General features: G+C 40.7%; 1 protein-coding gene across 2 annotated transcripts in view; it reads left to right on the plus strand.

Annotated features, from left to right (window-relative positions):
* The window catches only part of LOC110962283 (interleukin-1 receptor accessory protein-like 1), a 265262-nt gene that overhangs the window by 231873 nt on the left and 14139 nt on the right, over positions 1 to 19250 (plus strand). For both annotated transcript variants that reach the window (XM_051942388.1, XM_051942389.1), the window contains exons 7-8: positions 12984 to 13129; positions 18182 to 18328. In XM_051942388.1, coding sequence (XP_051798348.1) covers positions 12984 to 13129; positions 18182 to 18328 — 293 coding nt within the window. The remainder of the gene's footprint in view (positions 1 to 12983; positions 13130 to 18181; positions 18329 to 19250) is intronic.

The raw sequence follows: 19250 nt of genomic DNA on the forward strand, positions 1-19250 counted from the left end.
GTCCCGGAGCTCTATGGAAACAACACAGCCTTGACTAGAAGTAAAGAAAGTTTATGATGCTCTTAGAATTTCAAGAAAAATCTAACTTATTTGATTATTTTCTTAGAAAATATAAGAAAACATGGGATCTACATGTCCAACATTTTTCCCCACATATGTTACTGATGCTGGAAAAAGGTGAATCTACACAAGACAGATCATTTACAACATCGTTTTTTATCTTGTTTGCTTACTCTGAACTTTTGTCATATGAGTGTTGGGTGCATCTGACTTCAAGGTTTAAAATATGGTTTAGTTCTGACCAAAGTTTTAATGAGACTGTGTAGAATAAGGTGATTTTGATTAAATACCGCAATTTTATGCTTAGATTTGGTTCCATTTTCTAATAGAAACGTGCATCATGGATAAGTGGTTCAAGGACTGTTGCCAATCGGAGGGTTCATTCTGTTTCTTGCTCTGATAAATGGTGTGATTGTGGCATTTTTTTTAAATTATAGCATGCAGTTTTTGCAGTTCAGAGGGTCAGTTGCCATTTCTGATCGAATACATCAGCTAGCACTTTTTATTACTTCTTATATTTTACCTTTATTCACACAGACAGCCTGATGACATCCCTAAAATATTACAAAAATCAAACATACAAAATAAATGTATTGACAGACATCTAGGTGCGAAAGGTGTCGCTTCAGAATGAACATATAGCAGCAGAATGTAATGTGTTTGTGCAGCGATCTGGTCACCGTCTCCCAGATGTTGTTAGAAAAATGCAAGATTGTAATTTATTAAGTATTAGCAGTGAAGAGGAAATTCTTAATCCTCAAGAATGTGTTTTTTTTGCTCCGCAGTCATCACCAGGGCTTTAAGAAAATAAGGTAAAGCAAAGGTGTGTCGGCTTTGACACCTAAAAGAAACAAAAGCATGAAGAGCAGTGCGGTGATATCCAGCCATGCATAGTTTTCTATTTGAGAATCTTCAAAACTGCCATATAGCTTTGTGATGTTTGCATTGTAGCAAAAAAAAAGGAGCCAAAAATATTGTTTCTAGAAACAATTTCCTGGTTGTGTATGTCTGCAGAAAGCAGTATTGAGGTCTAATGCATTTCCAGCTGTTCTCAGTGAAGTCAGTGGAGCATCCAGATAAACAAGAACATTGTTTCAGGAAAGAGATTTTACTGTTGGTTTTTCCTTAATAGTGTTTTTGCTTTATGCATTTGACTTCACGTGTGTTTTCCCACTTGAATGCTCGTAATGTGACGCAGCAGGACAAGGTTTCATTTACCTTGCATTAGCAGGAACTTGATGTATGACTGATGTTAAACAGTGAGGCTGATAGCAAGGAGATACAATTACATACAGGAATGCTGGAAGACATTAGTGTAAGGAATGTATTGAATTTTACCAGTTTAATTTTAAAGATATATCTTTTTTTTTTTACAATTTTTGAAATGCATATATATATATATATATATATATGCATATATATATATATATATATATATATATAAGTAAAATTCTAAAAATAGATGGTGAATGTACAAGAATATTAAAAGCATGTGACTTGAAATGAAACAGCTAAAATCTAGTTTTTAGCGTAAATATATTTATAAAATTAAATAGAATTAGACTGTATAATTAAATATAGATTTTAAAAAATAATAATAATATAATATTTATATGATTAAAAAAAATCTTTATTATACAGTCTATGCTCTGGCTCCTAAAATCCAAGATGGCAACCAGGAAGTAGCAAAATCCTGGCTTCATTTTCTCAGTGCAGCGGGTGTCATCACGGTAGCGACATCCATCTTTATTACAACTTAATTATACAGATTTAATTTGTAAAAAATATATATTTATTTGTATGAATACAAATTTATATTCCTCAAAAAAGAAGCCTCAAAACATCGCCATTTATCAGGCCCAGTAACTATGGAAACAGGATGAATCTATGGCTTTTCAGCTTTTTGAAGGCGCTTGAACTACTTATGCTTGTGTTCTGTGCTGTTTCAACATATCTCGTTTTAAAAATTTTAAATTATGAACACGTATATGTCTATTCATTGATTTATCTGTCAACCAAAATGGATTGGTAAACTTTACTTATTGTGTCAAACATCAAACCCATGAACTTGCAGCATGAGGTCACAAACACTGAAAACTACCATATAGAGATGCAATAAATGAATGCTGAAAAAATGCAGACCATAAATAGCAATAGTTGGAATTTTCTAGAGGGCTACTTGCTCACACTGACATTTTTTGCCACTGCATCTATACCAAAATAAACACATCACACACCCTTTCATCTCCCGCCCCTCCGTGCTCCTTGGACGGACCACATGTATGACTAGAAAATCCCTGTTGTCGACAAATGCCGCCCAATGAAAAGGTTAACTGTAAGCAGCATGACAAGGCTGGGAGGAGAGCTGGCGGCCCAGTTGGTGACCTGGCATTTCGAGATGTCTCTATTAGCCTGCTAGCACGCTCCGTCCGGCTCTCAGCGCCGCTCTCTGTTGTGAAGGACACAAGGCCAATTAGAGCCTGGTGGATTTGAGGGGGCGGCGTTGAGGGGGAGGAGGGCGGCAGGTGGCAGCATTGGGTAGGTGGTACGCAGAAGATGAGAAGGACGAGGACTGAGCGGTGCGCCACATGCAGTTAGAAGCCTGCTTTCATATGATAGTTAAATGAGGTAACAAGCCAAGAAATCAAAACTGTGACCCTGAGCAACTTTGAAAGTGTGTGTGTGCAGGCACCGAAGTCAGGAGGCTCTTGAGCATATTGTGGGTGCCTTCAAGTTTTTTTTAAAAACGCATATTTTTGTTGTGTGCCACCGCGTGATGCCGTCTCCCTCTGTGTGTTATTATTTATTTTATTTTTTCTGCTCCCATTTGAATGTGCGCCACTTCAAACCCACTCCCTGACATCATTCCATGAGCTTTTAGCTTTGAAATGGAAATTAATCACACAGGAGTATTCCCTGAAGGACTGCCTGTAATACATGAAATGGAGCTTTTGGCACAACGTTTCGCCACTGATATTCAGGGCTGATATGAAATTTTTGTGGCTGCAGAACAAGGCCTCGTGGATCTCTGAGGTGAGGTCACAGAGCAGAATTCATGCATAAAGGCTGTGCAGCAGAAGTTTAAAACCAGGAGAAGTTTGGGTCCCCGGCGTGCGCACATAGAGCACCCTTTTGAGCAGCAGTTCAAGTGTAAAATTTCATTTCATTTTTTGACTTTAATTAATGCTCTCGCAGATATATTCATGAGACGTCGGGGGTGCTTTCATGGTCCAGCAGTACTTCTACTGCAGCACAGTCTGACATTGATGCCATAATGAAAATGGAACAGTATAAACCTTTGTGCTGTGTTTACATTTGTGATTTGGTGGTTTGGTGCACGTGAGGGGGAATCAGCTGCCCGAAAAACATTGTAGAACTAATGCCACCTCCAGAAATGTTTCACAGAGACCAGATGGAGTCACTGAAAGCAACAACTATAACTGAATTTAATTAGTTCTGTTGTTCTATAGACTCTAACTTCTGGTTCTTAGATTGAGCACAGTTCAATATAGAACAGGAAAAACCGATACTGAAGTGCATTTTAGAGAAACATGTTCACTTATGGACACAAAATCCATAGTTTATTTGTGAACTTCATTGTTACTAGGCTACCCTTTGCCATGTTACTTTATATACGAGAGAGGTCATGTTATATAATAAATCCATATGTATGATAATGTCACTGCTGCAAATATTCTGCTGTACAACAGAAAAATATCCTGAATACAAAAACTTGACATGACAGAAAACTTGTCTGACTTCAGGATGTGACTTTTCCAGTGAAACAGTATTCAGCTGTGGTGTTACTCTGGAACAGCAGCTCATATTCTGTGACTCTGGTTTGGAAAAGTACACTCTGTCTTTTTTCATTAGATGCTGGTCAATCGTGTCTCTATGCCAGGGATAATTTAGGATTAGAACCTGTGTTGTATTGCATTGCGTTGTGCATCATTGTGCACACCTCTCTGTCTGTGGAGAAGCTTGTATGCATCTGACTGCTGCCTGCTGCTGCAAGTATTTATTAAACTCAGAGTAAAGACTGTACTGTACTCATGCTATAGTGATACTATATCATTAAAGTAGCACTTAAATAGAAGCATGCAACACAATGGTGGGTGTACCACAATAATAATGCCAATGTCTCATGATAATTTGGATAGAACAGCATGCCTTCAGCTGAAATCCGATACAACTGTGTCCCACTAGTGGCGTAATCGTGACTGTGCCCAGGAACAGCTAACCTCTGCCTCGCATTAAACCTTAAGACCATCCATAAGATAAAAATTGACATCATTATCAACTTATTGTGTTTGTTTAACCGCTATGTAATGGATGCAAACCTAGTTGATGCTAAATGTCCAAGCTAACACTAACAAACCGCTGTTAAGAATCAAAGCATCTCTGACAATTTCCTGACTTCACAAACATAGTTGCTGTTGCCTGTGACTACGATGAAGACAGGTACCTACTAACACAAACTGTAAAATAACTTAGAGTTAACAAAAAAGCTGGTTCTCATTGCCTCCCAGGCCAGATGTTAAAATTCAACTTAAGAAGCAGTAGTACTTTAACTACAGTCTGTCTTTCCTCTCTGTGTTACCTATTTTCACACCTATGTAATTTCACCACACAGCATCTGACCTTTACTTTGCCAAACCCCAGGAATCCTCAGCATGCTTGTTTTCCATTTATCTATTTTATTACAGACCAGAGAAACTAAGCAACCACAGCAGTATAGACATCCTTCCTAAATCACCTCTCTCCAATTCCTGAAGGGCGTGTTCATGCATTTTCATGCCAGTCGGCAGATAAATTCCCTTTATTGTTTTCATGGGGTCCTCCCAGTTTGGCACTGCCACACTTCAGGTACATGGCTTGCAGCGAGTCACCTCTACCAGATTTATCGCCGCAGAAACTTCTAGTAAAGGTCAGAGGAGAACATATCATTTAAATATTAGGACCAAGAATGTTTCAACCCTCTGAACCCCTAACATTTTTTTTGTTGCTCCTGTTACATTTTAACTCATTGTGAGCCCATTTTATACTGCAATATGACAACTTTTGTGCAGTATAACACAGTTTTAATGCTAGAAATCATTAAAGAAAAGAAAAAAATACTTTCTATCATAAAATTTCTTTGATTGTTTATTCTACAAAAATGTAAATCAACAATTAAATCATCAAGTGTCCACAGTTGACAAACGGTGGCTTTATAAACTATACATATTTTACTACTTGTGCATTTTTTACATCCTTGTCTCCTCTCAGCTCTGTCTAAACACTGCCTGCAGATCAGCCAAAAATCCCCCAATTTTTTGTCACAGAACTGCTGAGTCATGAATGGCTTCTTAGTTGCACCGAGAAGCGCGTTTTGTTGTTGTTTTTGTTGTTTTTACAGAATCTGGTTTAAGCAAACAATTTAGTTTTGGCAATTTTTAAATATGTGATTTTGATGAAATATTGCAAATTAATGCTTAAATTTGGTTTAGGTGTCCAATAGATAGGTGTATCACAGATGAGTAGTTCAAGGACAGCTGAAAATCCAACAATTCCTTCATTTTTTTAGTTTCTGGCTTTGTTAAAATTGGGGGTTTTGGCCTTTTTTTTAAAGATAACATGCCTTTCAAACTGAATCACAAGTTTTGGGGTTGAGACAATTAACCATTGATGGTATTTATTAGCACATGTGAAAATGGATCTTGGTTTTATAAGTGTGTGATCAGGATATGAAATTAAGTATGTATGATCCATGAAAACTTACCCTTTTATCCATGTGCTAACATAACTGCACAAAGGTTTTCTAACCATCAATTAGCCTTTCAACCCGATTAGCTAACACAATGTAGCATTAGAACACAGGAGTGATGGTTGCTGGAAATGTTCCTCTGTACCTCTATGGAGATATTCCATTAAACATTTCCACCTAGAATAGTCATTTACCACATGAATAAATGTCTAGACTTTACTTCTAAATAATTGAATGTGATCTTCATTAAAAAAAAAAAACAAACATTGCTTTTCTATCAAGACATTTCCAAGTGACCCAAAACTTTTGAACAGTAGTGTATGTTCAAACACATTTTGGCAAATGTCCACAAAGACCAGCAGTACTAACACTTTGCCCTGCATCATGTGAAGCTTGACAAGACAGTCTGGAAAAAGTGGAGCACTCCTACCACGAAATGATGCAACAGTATGCCACACATATGTCAACTCCGAGCTGATGCCTACCGGGTGATCTGTCATTGTGTGCAATTTTACATTTCAAGTTGGCACTGATCGAATTCAAATCAACCAGGAGAAGCTCAGACGGCAGGGAACAAATTTTTCAAGCAGCCAGCCAGCGAGGAGTTTAGAAAGGGGGAAAAAAAAAAAGAACAGCATGAAAACATCGTGCAGTTCAAAAGTTCAGGTGTCACATTGAGACTGCTGGGAAATACTGCACCAGATAACATCAGGCGGAGATACATCACAGCGCTTAGATATGCTTAAAGGATCCAATGTGATCCTGCTGCAGCTCCTTCGAAGGAGGCCTGTTTATCAGCACTGATATGTGATGTTTGGTCATGTTTGAAATTAATAATGATGTTGTAATATTTTGCCTTGCGGCCATAATGGAGGGTTTATCCACTGCTGCTGTAGATTCCATCACTTTGGGCCGTTTTTTGGTGAATCCTGTTCTGATGTACTGACACCAAGATTTACCATGAGATTGAAAGCAACCACAAAAACGGTCTCTGAGATATGTCTTTTTGCGGTGACCCTGAGGTGTGTCTGTGTGTTTCTTGGAGCGTCTCGGTGAGTCATAGCGGTGTGACAGCCTCCTCGCTGTGAGCAGCATCAAGGCTCCTGATGCATTTCATTCCCCATCCAGCTACACGGCACCAGTTTACCGCTGCTTTTTTGATCCACATCCCCTTGCCAGCTATTTGCGTGGGTGTGGTCACGCTTCAACATTCCTCATATGTTCCTCTACTCAAGACTTACACTAACAAGTTTGATGGATGCGAGGGTTTTTGTAAACAAAGATTGATTTTTATTTTGCTCCTTTGCCGGCACCCAGAGTGTTTCTGTTCAGTCTTTGTTGAGTCACACATGGGTGCCGCCTCTTTAAAAAACCATCAGCGTGGATCTATAGCCCAACCTTGTGAAGCCTCGTGTCTCCGCTCGACTGGACACACAATGGAGAGCGATGACCTCACAGGAATTAAAAGAAAAAGCTAAATTAATTTCCTTTTCACATGTACTCACATAACCTTTACTCCACAGAGTAACCTTTATGCTTCTTCTGCACAACACCAGCTTAAAAAGTACTCTTTTATTATTAGTTTCTATGAAGCAGCTATTCCAGGTAGCTAAAAAGTGATTACCTCTAATGGTTGTTCTCTTGCGTGGTCAATAAAAGAAATTTTACATGCAGGGTGATATTTTCTGTGTGGGATACCAATTATTAGCCGCACTTTGTAACGCTAATGAAAGATATTGCCATGGCAGCAGTGGCCGTGCTGTAGTTTGTCTTTATCCCCGCAGCACTTCACAATCTGCTTTGTTTAGCCCGTTCATTGATCAACAGGAATTAGATGAGTTTTCATATTCAAATGCCCTGCAGCAGGCGGCAGATGAATACCCAAGTGGCACTCGCACCTTTTTCGCACTATTAGCCCCATGCATCATTAAGCAGGGGCCTGAAATAGCTATAATTTTGGTAACCTTAAAAACATTATCTGCTCGTATATCATCCCTGTTTGTGCACAGCAGGGGAAATTCTGCTCTTTTAACCGGCATTGTTTTCCTGCTGTTCTCCTCTCATCACAAATGGTTTTACATGGATTTTTTAAGTAGGTTTTGGTCTGTATTTTGCCACATACAAGTTTGTTTTGTACTTGTTTCACTGCGAGGATCAGCCAATTCTGGTTGTGTTGTGATAGAAATACTACACTCTGTTCACACACAAGATATGGTTCGTTGTGTAAAAATTCTATAATCACCTTCGTCTGTCTTTTTAAGAAGGCCAAGCATTTTTTAACTCACTTTAATCTGTTGTAAATCCACATAGAGATTTGTGTTTTCATTCATCATTGTGTGCAATCCTGAAATAATGGTTGGTAAAATTTTGAGACCAGTTCCAAATGACATTTTGGTTCAGAATGGATTCAGGATCAGTTCTTAGCACCTAGTCAATATTTTTCTGTTGGACAACACCATTGACTGTATTTAAAGGTGGATTATCTCTCTATGATGTCACCTACAAGTTTCCTGAAGAACGGTTTAGAAACCCAGCCCAGTGACTCCAAGTCTTACTATTTTGCCAATGCCTGACTCCTCCTGACTCCCAGCTAATCCGAAATTAAGCAAAGAGGTGGAGTACTGCATGAGCAGCTGAGTTGGGCCATGGACTGTCCTGTGATTCACCTACATGTCAGTCAAAATGGCCACATCCTTAATAGTGCATGACTTTAAGCCTTGACTCAATTTAGATATGTAAAGCTTGACCACTATAGAGTTGTCACCAATGGGGATATTAACTTTTGAGACTATTTTTTGTATGTTTCTGCTGTAAAGTTGGACATTTTAAGATATAGATCTATGGGGATTGACAGCCTCAAGCCATTTGAGAAACTCCAAGTTTTGACACTTTGCATTGACTTTATTTTTCAGCCCAGAACGCTGAGGTTGAAGGACTAAACTTTAGTGCAGATAGTCATGGTCCTTAGACAATATATGACGAGATGATCCTTTGACCCCTTGCTACAGAGACCAAAACTTTAGTTTGTACCACATTTTAAACATGTTTATTCCAAAAGTAGCTGTTTGAACATGGTAGCTCGATGGGGATTGACTCACTTTTGGAGGCGGCTTCAAGTAGCCATTCCAGCAACTGCAACATTTTTCCGTCCCAGAGGTTACCTCATTTTTAAGATTACATTTTGAAGTAGGGGATAGTCTATAAAGGGCTGCACAGTGACTCGGTGGTTAGCACTGTTGCCCTGGCTGCCTTGAAGATCCCCGTTGGCATCCTGACCTCGGCCTGGGATCTTTCTGCATGGAGATTGCATGTTTGCATGCGTGGGTGGGTTTTCTCCAGGTACTCCAACTTCCTCCCAATGATGATTCTAAATTGTCTAATATTGTGATAATTGTCTAATTGTGTAGCCTTGTGATAGACTGGTGACCTGTCCAGGGTGTCCTGCCTTTGCCCTAAGTCAGCTGGGATAGGCTTCAGCCCCAAATGAAGTATAAGCCATCTATAGATGGATGGATGGATAGTCTATACAGGCAATTAGAGATATTCTTTGATGATTGTCTTTTGTTGCCATGCTGTCGGTGGTTGTCGTGATAGAAAATGATGGTCACCAGCAGGTCAGTTGTCTATCTAGTGAAATATCTCACTGACAATCAAATGGATTGCTATAAAATCTGGTGCAGACATTTATAGGTCCACCCCCTTAGTGACCCCCTCGCCTTGCCTTTAGAGCCACGAGTACTAAAAGATGCATTAACGCTGCAATTGCCAGCATGTTAGTACACTGACGTTAGCATTTAGGTCAGCACAGCCTCGAACAGCTGAGATTGTAGCTGTAGGCTCTTAAGTCTTGTTAGTCTTGTGTTGTGTTGTTGTCAGTGGCTGACAGCAAGCTTGAGTGTTTTTTTTTATCAGCACCTCGGCTTCAATCAACGCATTAATAGACTCGCTCAGACTCGCCTTCTACAGCTTAGAGGGTTTTTTTAGTTTCATTCTAGGACTGTAACAAATTGTCTGACAGTATCAGATTGGCTGCATCAAGTATATATTTCAAAAAGTTTTTTTTTTTAAAACCTACCTGTAGACTGACAACAGCTGAAAAACGATTTAGACATAACCACAGAGTCTTAAATAGCAGCCAGACTCTCGTACAGAAGAGCTTAGTTGAAATGTGCTTAGTTTGTTCAAAAGCGTTGGAGCTATACCTTGACATTTTGAGGCTGCTCATTGAAGTCAGTTGACTACAGAATGACACTGCTCTTTCGCCTCGTTTCAATGAGGAAGACGCTGATAATGAAGAGAAAACTGGTATTGTCTGGATGTCCTGCTGAGTAAAAAAGAAAGCAAACATCCGAGTTTCACGGTGTTCTTCCAGTGCACTTTCGAATAGTCAAGGCAGTAGTTTCGACTCCTTGGGTGAAAATGGTTGAATTCTTTGCAACAAACACGTCGAGGGCTTCTTTTTTTTTTCCCCTCCCACTATCCCCTCCTGGCGAAATGCTGTGTGATAGGTCGGCGCCGTAGTGCATCGTGACAGTCACACTATTATCCCCATACCAGCATGTCACAACCAATCAACATCAAGAGCCTCAGCCAGTCGACGGGGCGGTATTTTTCGCGGAGGGAAATGTGTCATGACTCATGTGATGTTGGCTTATTGTCAGTCACGGACAGTTAGCTCCTTCCTACCTTTATGTAGCTTTGTTTTATTGATGCACTAAGGGGTTACCTCTGGAGAGTAAAAAAGCTGCTACGAATGTCAGCAAATTACAGAGCTTGGGATTAAACTGAGGCTCTGTCTGGTGGAGTCATATGCATATTTATGGCTTGGGAATGATAGGTGTAGCAGTACAGCGGTTATAAAGTGCATATCTTATCTCTGACACCGTCTCAGAGTTGCACTCCACCCGGATGGAGGCTTGTAATTCCAAGGTCAGGATTTATGGATTGCAAACTGTAGACGCAACTCAAATTTCCTTCGGGCAAACTTTATTTTCTTTTTTTTGTCAGACAAATCCATATTTTATTAAAGAGACAATATTCTCTGCTTGACATTTTGAGTTTAGTTTTTGTTTTTACAGAACAACTAGTATTGTTGATTGGACTCAGTTGACATGGAGCATACTTGCAAAAACCTCAACTTCAGCTCTGATGTTTAAAGTGTGTTTTTGTCATCAATCAACCTTCCTAAGCGAAGTCTGTCAGAAGCTACTTTGATGTACACCTCACAATTAGTATGTCAGTTCCCCATTTTTGAAGTCATGCTGTTCTTCAGATTTTACCAAACAGCTTCTGTGTTGGTTTTACTGACCAAAAGTCCAAAAACTTGTCGAGCAGACGTCCTTCAGCCTTTCCTGATTAATTGATAGATGCCGTCCAACGTCAGACGCTTGTTGAAAAGTCGTCTTTTGTCCTTTCATCAACACTGCGACACCTCAAAAGTCCTGTAACATCTGATCTGTCTGGATCCAAATCAGGCCGGAAAGGTTTTGCAGTGGGATCGCTTCAAAAGTCCACAATATCGACTTTCTCACATCAGGGAAACACTTTCTCTGTCTGTTTCTCAAAATAAATGACAGAAAAATGAAGGGAGCAGACAATTATTCTTGATTCTGCCACTTTCAAAGATACAATGACCAAAGCTAGAAGGGAAATTACAATGTGACAATTTCCACTTTTGGTTTTTCCACTTTACTTAGCGTGTCTCAAAACTGCTCTGCTTTTTACTCAAGCGTGTATTCATCACTACCCCAGCAAATTAAGAGGTAAATCAGGTTTAGAGTAATGCTTTTGTTACTTTCTTGCAGCTACTTGTCAGCGTAGTTACAGATTTTCTCCATTTTTAATCATGGCTTGTTAATTAAAGCTACACTAATTAATTTTCTAGATTAATTCAGAATCAAGTGACTGTTGGTAATGGGTGACAGATGTTATATATCACTCTACCCAAGCAGTTTGGCTTCCTTAAGTTTGTTGTTTTGACACACCTGTCCTGAAAAAAAGTGCTATTGGTCCAGCAGGGTGAAGGCCGACACACAATTAGACGCTATTTTCCAAATAAGTAGAGCTAGGGGTAATGCTGTTGTCTGTGTTTGCTAAATATGGAAGTATGTTGTATGTTTCCAGCTTGTTGTGTTACCTCCAAGTGGCCAAATAATTCAGTGATGCAGATTTAAAGTTGCACCAACTGATGTTTTTGACCACATGGAGGCAGTGTGAGAAGGTGTAGACAATAGCAAGCTGTAGTTTAACATTAATTTTTATGAGTCAAAGTAGTAGTTGCAGATATCTCAATCTTCATTATAACTAGTCTTAATTGTAGCACATTATGCTGCTCATGTGAGGCTTCCTATTGGACATTCTATATGTAGAAACAATGGCAGTTACTGTGGGATTAAGATATGGCATTTTTTGTACTGCAAACAATTTATTAGAGACTTGTGGTCGAAATTCACCAGGACTTCGACCTCAGGCTGCTTCCTTGACAGAGTAATGGCAATGTGGATATCTGAAACATTCCCATTGACTAGACTTGGAGTTTCTTTTGAATTACAGATATTTACAACACATATACAGTCTAGCCATTCGAATATTATCATTTTAAAGTTGAAAACAATTGTCAACCATTTGCCTTTTGACATATTCTGCAGACATGAAATGACATTGTCACTTTCTGGCTACTTGAGAAGTCTAATATTCACTTGCCTTTGTGTCCCAAGCCCTGCAGCTAAATGCTTAACTGCATTTGGATCGGATAGCTGCTAACTTTGTCTACTCTTTGGCAGTGGGCAGGTAGAGAATCGAGAATTCAACCAAGTGTTTTCTAATAAAAATACAAGTAATAAATAAAATAAGGTTGATGTAAATGCTGAGAGTGAACTAAAACAAAAGTTCTGGTCATTAAAGCCAAAGCAATGAGCTAAAAAGATTGTAGAACACTCTGGTTATCATTCTCTTGTGATTCTTTTCTCATTGTATTTTTTTGCCATAATAATTGTTCAAATAGAAATACAGACTAGTGCAGTTATCTGCTTTGATTATTTTACAGTCAAACTTCCACTCCCATCCTTTGCTTTTACTGTCTACAAACCCTGTTTCCACCCCCAGAGTTTCGTTTTTTCACCAAGCACCAGCTACATTCATAATTTATTGTCTCTCTACTCTCTGCTGCCCCCTGCAGGACAATCCGGGAGCACCTGGGTGAACAGGAGGTCTCCATCTCTCTCACCATCGACTCTCTGGAGGAGAGCGATCTGGGCAATTACTCCTGCTATGTGGAGAACGGCAACGGGCGGCGACAGGCCAACATCCAGCTCACCAAGAAAGGTGAGCCGAGCACAAAGCACACCGATTCATTTGTTAGATGAAAAAAGATCAGCTGTTAAAAGCATATACAGTGTTTCACCGTGCATCGAGTGGATGAATAGAAAAGCCTTGATGTTTAATAATGCCGTGTTGCAGCTGTGGAGGTGAAAAACACCATTTAATACCACGGGCCTTCACTGTGACAACGTAGTGAATCTCCTGCAGCAGTTTACAAAGTATGAAGAAGAACTACTCGCGGGAATCTGGGAATTGACCAGTTGTTTCCTGCCTCGGGGAGGGGAAAAAAATGGGACAGTATGGTAGATAGTGCAAAAAGCCTATTCATCCACCGCAGCCAGGGGAAGCATTATTTTTCAGCGAAAGAGAAATTGCTTTCAGAGAGAGGCAGCCTTCGGTGTTATGATGCCAGACAAGCTGTTTGACTGTCTGGCGATGACCTCCCCCATCACACGCACATGCACACAAATCCCGCTTTGATCGCTGAACTCTCACTCAGACGTTTTCTCATCTTTCATCACTGGCTACTGTTGTCTCTGCCCTTCCCCCTTGTCTTTTATTCAAGCAAACTTTTGCGAGTTTTTCCCTCTGATTTCGCCTCGCTGCGGATGACTCTTTGAAAGTTGATTCCGTGATGATTTTAAATAGAGATGCACTTTTTCTGTTTTTTTTTCTCCCACTGTGGTTATGTGAGGGTTTTTTTTTTTATTTTTTAGCAAGGCTGGGGGGGCCTCAGCAGCCTTAAAGTTGTCAGTGTTGAATACATTTACATAGTAAGATATTTCTCCTCTCTTTTAAGCTCGCAGCTTTGGATCCAGCTTTGATGCCAGCCCAGTTCCCCTCCATTTGCTATATTAAAGGGGTTTATGCTGCACAGTCGAATCTCAGAATAAACTGGAGAAGATTAGCCTGGTCCTCGCAGGATTGCGACACTACAAGAAATCGACTCACTTCCATGTTTTCTGGAAAGTTTTTTCTCCTGCCTTCATATGTGGTGCAGTACAAGACCAGTCAGTGTTTATGCCGGCCTTCAAAACGCATCAGAGTTTCCATCACTTGTCTCTTGAAGCTGCGAAAACAGCACACAACGCTCAAAATGAATTTGGTCTTTTCAGTTTGAGCACTTCTTTACTTTTCCCCCCGCTTGCCTCTTTCTGTCACACAAGCAGACACTTGGAATCCAGCAGCATCAATCAGAATGTGTCTTCACTTGTATGTATCTTACCATGAAGAGGCGTTCTTTTTTCCACTTCTTGTAGTCAGAAAGTTCTCCTGACCAACTTTTTTTTCCACAGCAACAAACCCTGCTGTAATTTCAGCACTGCAGCAGCAACACTAACAGCAATAGCAGTAAAGAACCATCTGTACTGCATGCAAGTGGATTTCTAATTTGTTAAAGTGAGAAGCAGCGGACTCAGGTTTCCCAATTTCATTTTACACTTCAACCAGCACTCTGGCTTTTCTTCTTCCTTCCTTTCATCTCCCTCCCTTCACAAAGAGAGATGCAGAAATAGACAGAGAGAACGAGGTGATGAATCGCCCGATGCCATGTTGCTCCATCAAATCCAGCCTTCGAGTCGTCAGCAGCTAATTTGTCTTAATCTGTCCCACTGCAGCGCTGCTACAATATGGATGCCAGGCTGGGAAGAATTGGCCTCCACCGCTGTAATCTCTGCCGCTCGAGAAGCAGCTGGCTGGTTATAAACTGTCCAGAAATCAGAGCAGGGAAGCAGCGAGCTTAAGGCTGGAGAGCAGAGTGGAGGTGAAGAGGACAGTGAGGAGGAAGTGAAGGGAAGAAGTGGAGTTGCTTCCTGCAGTTCTTGTTCATGGAAAAACTAAACATTTCAGCAAGATTCCCCGAGCCGAGGGGAGAGACACGGAGACAAGAGGAGAGAGTCGGATGCCCGATGGGGAAGCCTGTGGTCATGCTGCCCTGAGTTTGTTTGCTCTTTTGTTTGTGTACGTGCACAAACGTCCGTCCGTGAGTTTGGCTGAAGGTCGTCACCGGACAGGCGTGATGAAGCAGCACGGGCCATGCTCGTTAGCTCTCTAGAACATCATCCTTCATCATGGGAGCTGTCAGCCTGATGGCCGCTGCAGTGGGATGGGCATCGCACTCTCCAACGAGGTTAAATGTGCGTCGGTGATGGATGGTGATGCGCGACTCCTCTCCATCCATGTTTATGTGTGTGTGCAGCATTGCAGTAAGTCCAGGCTTTTACTGTTGTCCATTAGTCAGCCAATGAAGGCTGACCACCCAGATTTTGTGAAGCGTAGCCGGGGGTGGGGATTGTTGAGCGGGAAAAGATGGAGTGACATTCGGCAGAAAACACTGTAAAAAAGGCGAAAAAACCTTGAAAAACAGACAAGATCGTGAAAAGACAAAAAAAACCACTTGGTTTTCAAGGCAACTTACTAGATCATTGAGCCTAATGGTTGAGCCCACTGAGTGAATAACTCTGGCCTCTGCTGAATGTTTTTGGTGTGTCTATAGTATAATATTGTACGGCCTTCACCTTACTATCTGAATTTCCCAGAGATTACTCAAGTTGTAAGTTGGTGCAATATAAATAAAACTAAACTGACTATATGGCATGGGAAAAATTAATTGAATCTGAGGGGAAAAAATCCTTGAAAAAGAGATAACTTTGATTTCAGTGCAACTTATGAGCTAACTGAGCCTAATGGTTGAGTCAAGGGATGTCAATATTTTTACCAAATACAGCAATTCAAGTACTGTAGATTAGCTGCTGTACCTATTTTATTACCTAGAACCCCTTCCTGTTTTGCACTGTAGCAACCAAAGGAGGGGGCCAGTTCCATGTCGGGCAAGCAGAGAAAAATTGTGGGAGTTAAGCTAGTCAAAGGACAACATGACGAAGTCTTCTGTGACACCTAATGACCCCTGATTAGGGTGCATGTGATAAATCTAGCTAGAATCGAGTAGGATAGCAAACCAAAATCCCAGTGGCATATTTAACAGCTGCCTTTGGGGCCTGTATCATGTGTTTGTGGCTTAAAACAGCAATATCAGCATAGGGCAAATGTCTAGTGTGCTCTATTTGTAGTTTTTGAATACTGCATTTATCTAGAAATCTATTCAACTTTACGGCACCTCTAATAGCAGACAAATGTATTTTTTTGAAAGAAAGAGTCGAGATAAACAGACTGATATATTGCTGTCCTTGTCTAAAATAAGCTCAAAATAAGGACATTTCTAAGTGACGGCAAACTTCTTAACAGCAGTGTAAATAAACCTGAATTGAATTGGAAAAACTGGACTGAATCGAAAACATAGCCTGGAAAGTGAGCCTAGATCATGAAAAAACAAAAAAGGGGACTTGGTTGAAGGCAGCTTCCTAGATTATTGAGCGTACTGGTTGAGCCCATTTTCACCTTTTATCCTGCTGAATAACAAGAGCTTCTATTGAATATCTTTGTTGTACGAACCTTTTTAAGACTAACTTTGTGGTATTTTGCTTTCATTTTTGATTGAAGCAGCTTCTCTTTTGCCCTCATCGTTTGCGAGGAATATTTGCATTTGTTGGGTTTCTCTTTGTAATGTTGGTCTTGTATTGACTTGACTTTACTCAGTGAAGTGCTCCCAGATGAGTTGTGTCGTGAAACGGCACTATATACATACCATTGAATTGGAAAACGGGGGACAGACATAAGGGTAATGACGTACAACAAGGGTCTGCTCAGCTGGGAGCTGAACCAGGAACTCAGCTCTGACAACACATAGACCATTTGTCTATCAGATTGCCCCCGTATAAACCTTTTGAAAGCGGCATGAGTCACACAGTTTAGGCTAATCTGATGTAAAACCGAGCCATCATCAGTGAAATCCAGCCGTTCCTGGTATTTAACTCCCGCTGATCCTTTTCATGTTCTCACGGGTTCATGTCAGGCGACGGCAGTGACGGATGGCGGGAAGAGTGGGCCGCTTCGATCTGTTGTCGAGCAGGCAGTTCAGCTAACAGCCCGGGAGCTTTACGTCTCCACAGCTGTACACACACGTAACCGATCTTCATAAGCGCGGCGGTCTGATCTGTCACATGCTATTGTCGTGGCGGTTGCCTCAATGTGAATTTTTCATTATCCAGTCACGCCAGGAGGCATTAAATGACAGGTATAGAAGCGGTTGTGCTTTCATTCCGGTTTGAGTTATGTGTCATCTGGAGCCAATCCAGCCACAATGAGCAACGTGAAAAGATGGAGGGGAAAAGCAGGAAAAAGTGACACAGACTGAATGAACACAGCCACAGGAGAACCATAAAAGCCTTTTTCAAACAAATGCGGAGGTGCAGCGGAGTCATTTCACAACATGCAACCTTTTAACAACAGATGGTTGCAGCTTTTCTTATCCATCATGACTGCATCATGCACAACCTTTTGATTGATGACTTATTGATGTTCTGCTGTGGGATACAAACCTGCTCCTGTGTGCTGGTGCACAGACATAGAGAATAAGACGGAGCAAAATGTGATTTTGTGAAGAATAAAATGCATTACAGCATCCAGAGTCTGCAGTGTAATAATAAAAACAAACACAGTGATTAATGTGACAGTAAAAAGGGTCATCTTTCATTCCGTTCGACTAAACTGCCAGTAAATGTTAAAAGTAAATTCGATATGCTCGCTGAACAAAAGCCAGGAGGGGCATCACAAATAACAAAAATCTGACATTTTGCTGTATACAAGGATAATCGATGGCTGGAGACAGGTCTGTCCGTGGTGACTCTTTTTAGAGAAATAAGGGAATTGATCGCAGACCTAATCAATTCACCAACGGAGTGGAGACGCATCAAATAAGGCAAATGAGAAGCACCCATGTTGTCCACAGTGGCTGGAAATCACAGGAAAATCGACCCTTTTGTAGGGTTTTTTGTAATCTTCTTGGATGTGACTGATGGACTGTTCTGTTGATTCCAGACTATCACAGGAACATTTAAAAATCACAGCCCATGAATGTTCTTTTCATGCTCATGTTTTCCTAATTTTGCATAAACAAATCACTAAAACCTCTCTTTTTTTCTGTGTTTATCATACTAGCTGAGCTGATGTACACGGTGGAGTTGGCCGGCGGTCTGGGAGCGATCCTGATGCTGCTGATCTGCCTGGTGACGCTGTACAAGTGCTACAGAATCGAGCTCATGCTCTTCTACCGGAACCACTTTGGCAGCGAGGATATAGATGGAGGTAAGATGAGATAAGACGCAAGATGTAATTTATTTTCCCCACTGTATAATCTGTGATACTACAGTGTTTGCTGTTTGGCGGGTGATTTCTAAAGCGGCCTCGCGCTGCTGTGAAAACATCCTTTCTTCCCTCGGCAGGAATCAAATCCCAAACCTGAACAGTATCGCTGCCGCTTTGCACACAGGTTTATTTTTTTACTCCGAACACACCTGGGCTATTTTTCATATCTTTAAGCCGCATGTGGCAGCATTTTTATGTAAATGTTTCCGCGGTTTTATCGGTCTAAATGACACATTGGCGGCAACAGAAAAGAGCCGCCCATAGTTTCCAACTCAGAAATCCTGTTGTCAATTTTAGTGAATCTTTTCGACCCGCTGGAGGAGCTCAATCGGGAATTGCCTGCAAAATATGCAGTAAACTGTCCCCTAAACAGCACCGATCTTTGGTGTGTTGTCTTTTTCTTGTCACATTTGCATCTTTGCATGAAAAAGAAAGTAATCACAAGCCAGCTTTGTAAAACTACTCACGCTGAGTGCTGTTTTCCTGACATCACAATGCATGACTTCTGGGTAATGAAGTTTGGGTTTTCAAACAGTTCCCTCTGGCTGCGTTTCAGAACCTCCAACAGGCAAAGCTGCACAGTTTAGCTTTAAAGGGAAAACGCGTCCTTGATCACTTAAACGCTGTGAATGCAGCAGCTGCTAGTGATGTGCTTTGTATTTCAGGGGACATTTGGTTGGTATGGTTCTTTTTTTCCTTATTATTATTCTGTTGGATATGAGCCAAACACATTGTAGTCACTTGTGAAGCCCAAATGTGCTGCAAACGTACATGCCACCGTCATGCTAATGTCTGCATATGTTGTCAAAACTTCAGTGGTGGGATACAGCTCTTCTCCTGAGGTTTACACCACTTTGATTAA

The sequence above is a fragment of the Acanthochromis polyacanthus genome, chromosome 22 (assembly GCF_021347895.1).
Source record: "Acanthochromis polyacanthus isolate Apoly-LR-REF ecotype Palm Island chromosome 22, KAUST_Apoly_ChrSc, whole genome shotgun sequence".
NCBI classification, from domain to species: Eukaryota; Metazoa; Chordata; class Actinopteri; family Pomacentridae; genus Acanthochromis; species Acanthochromis polyacanthus.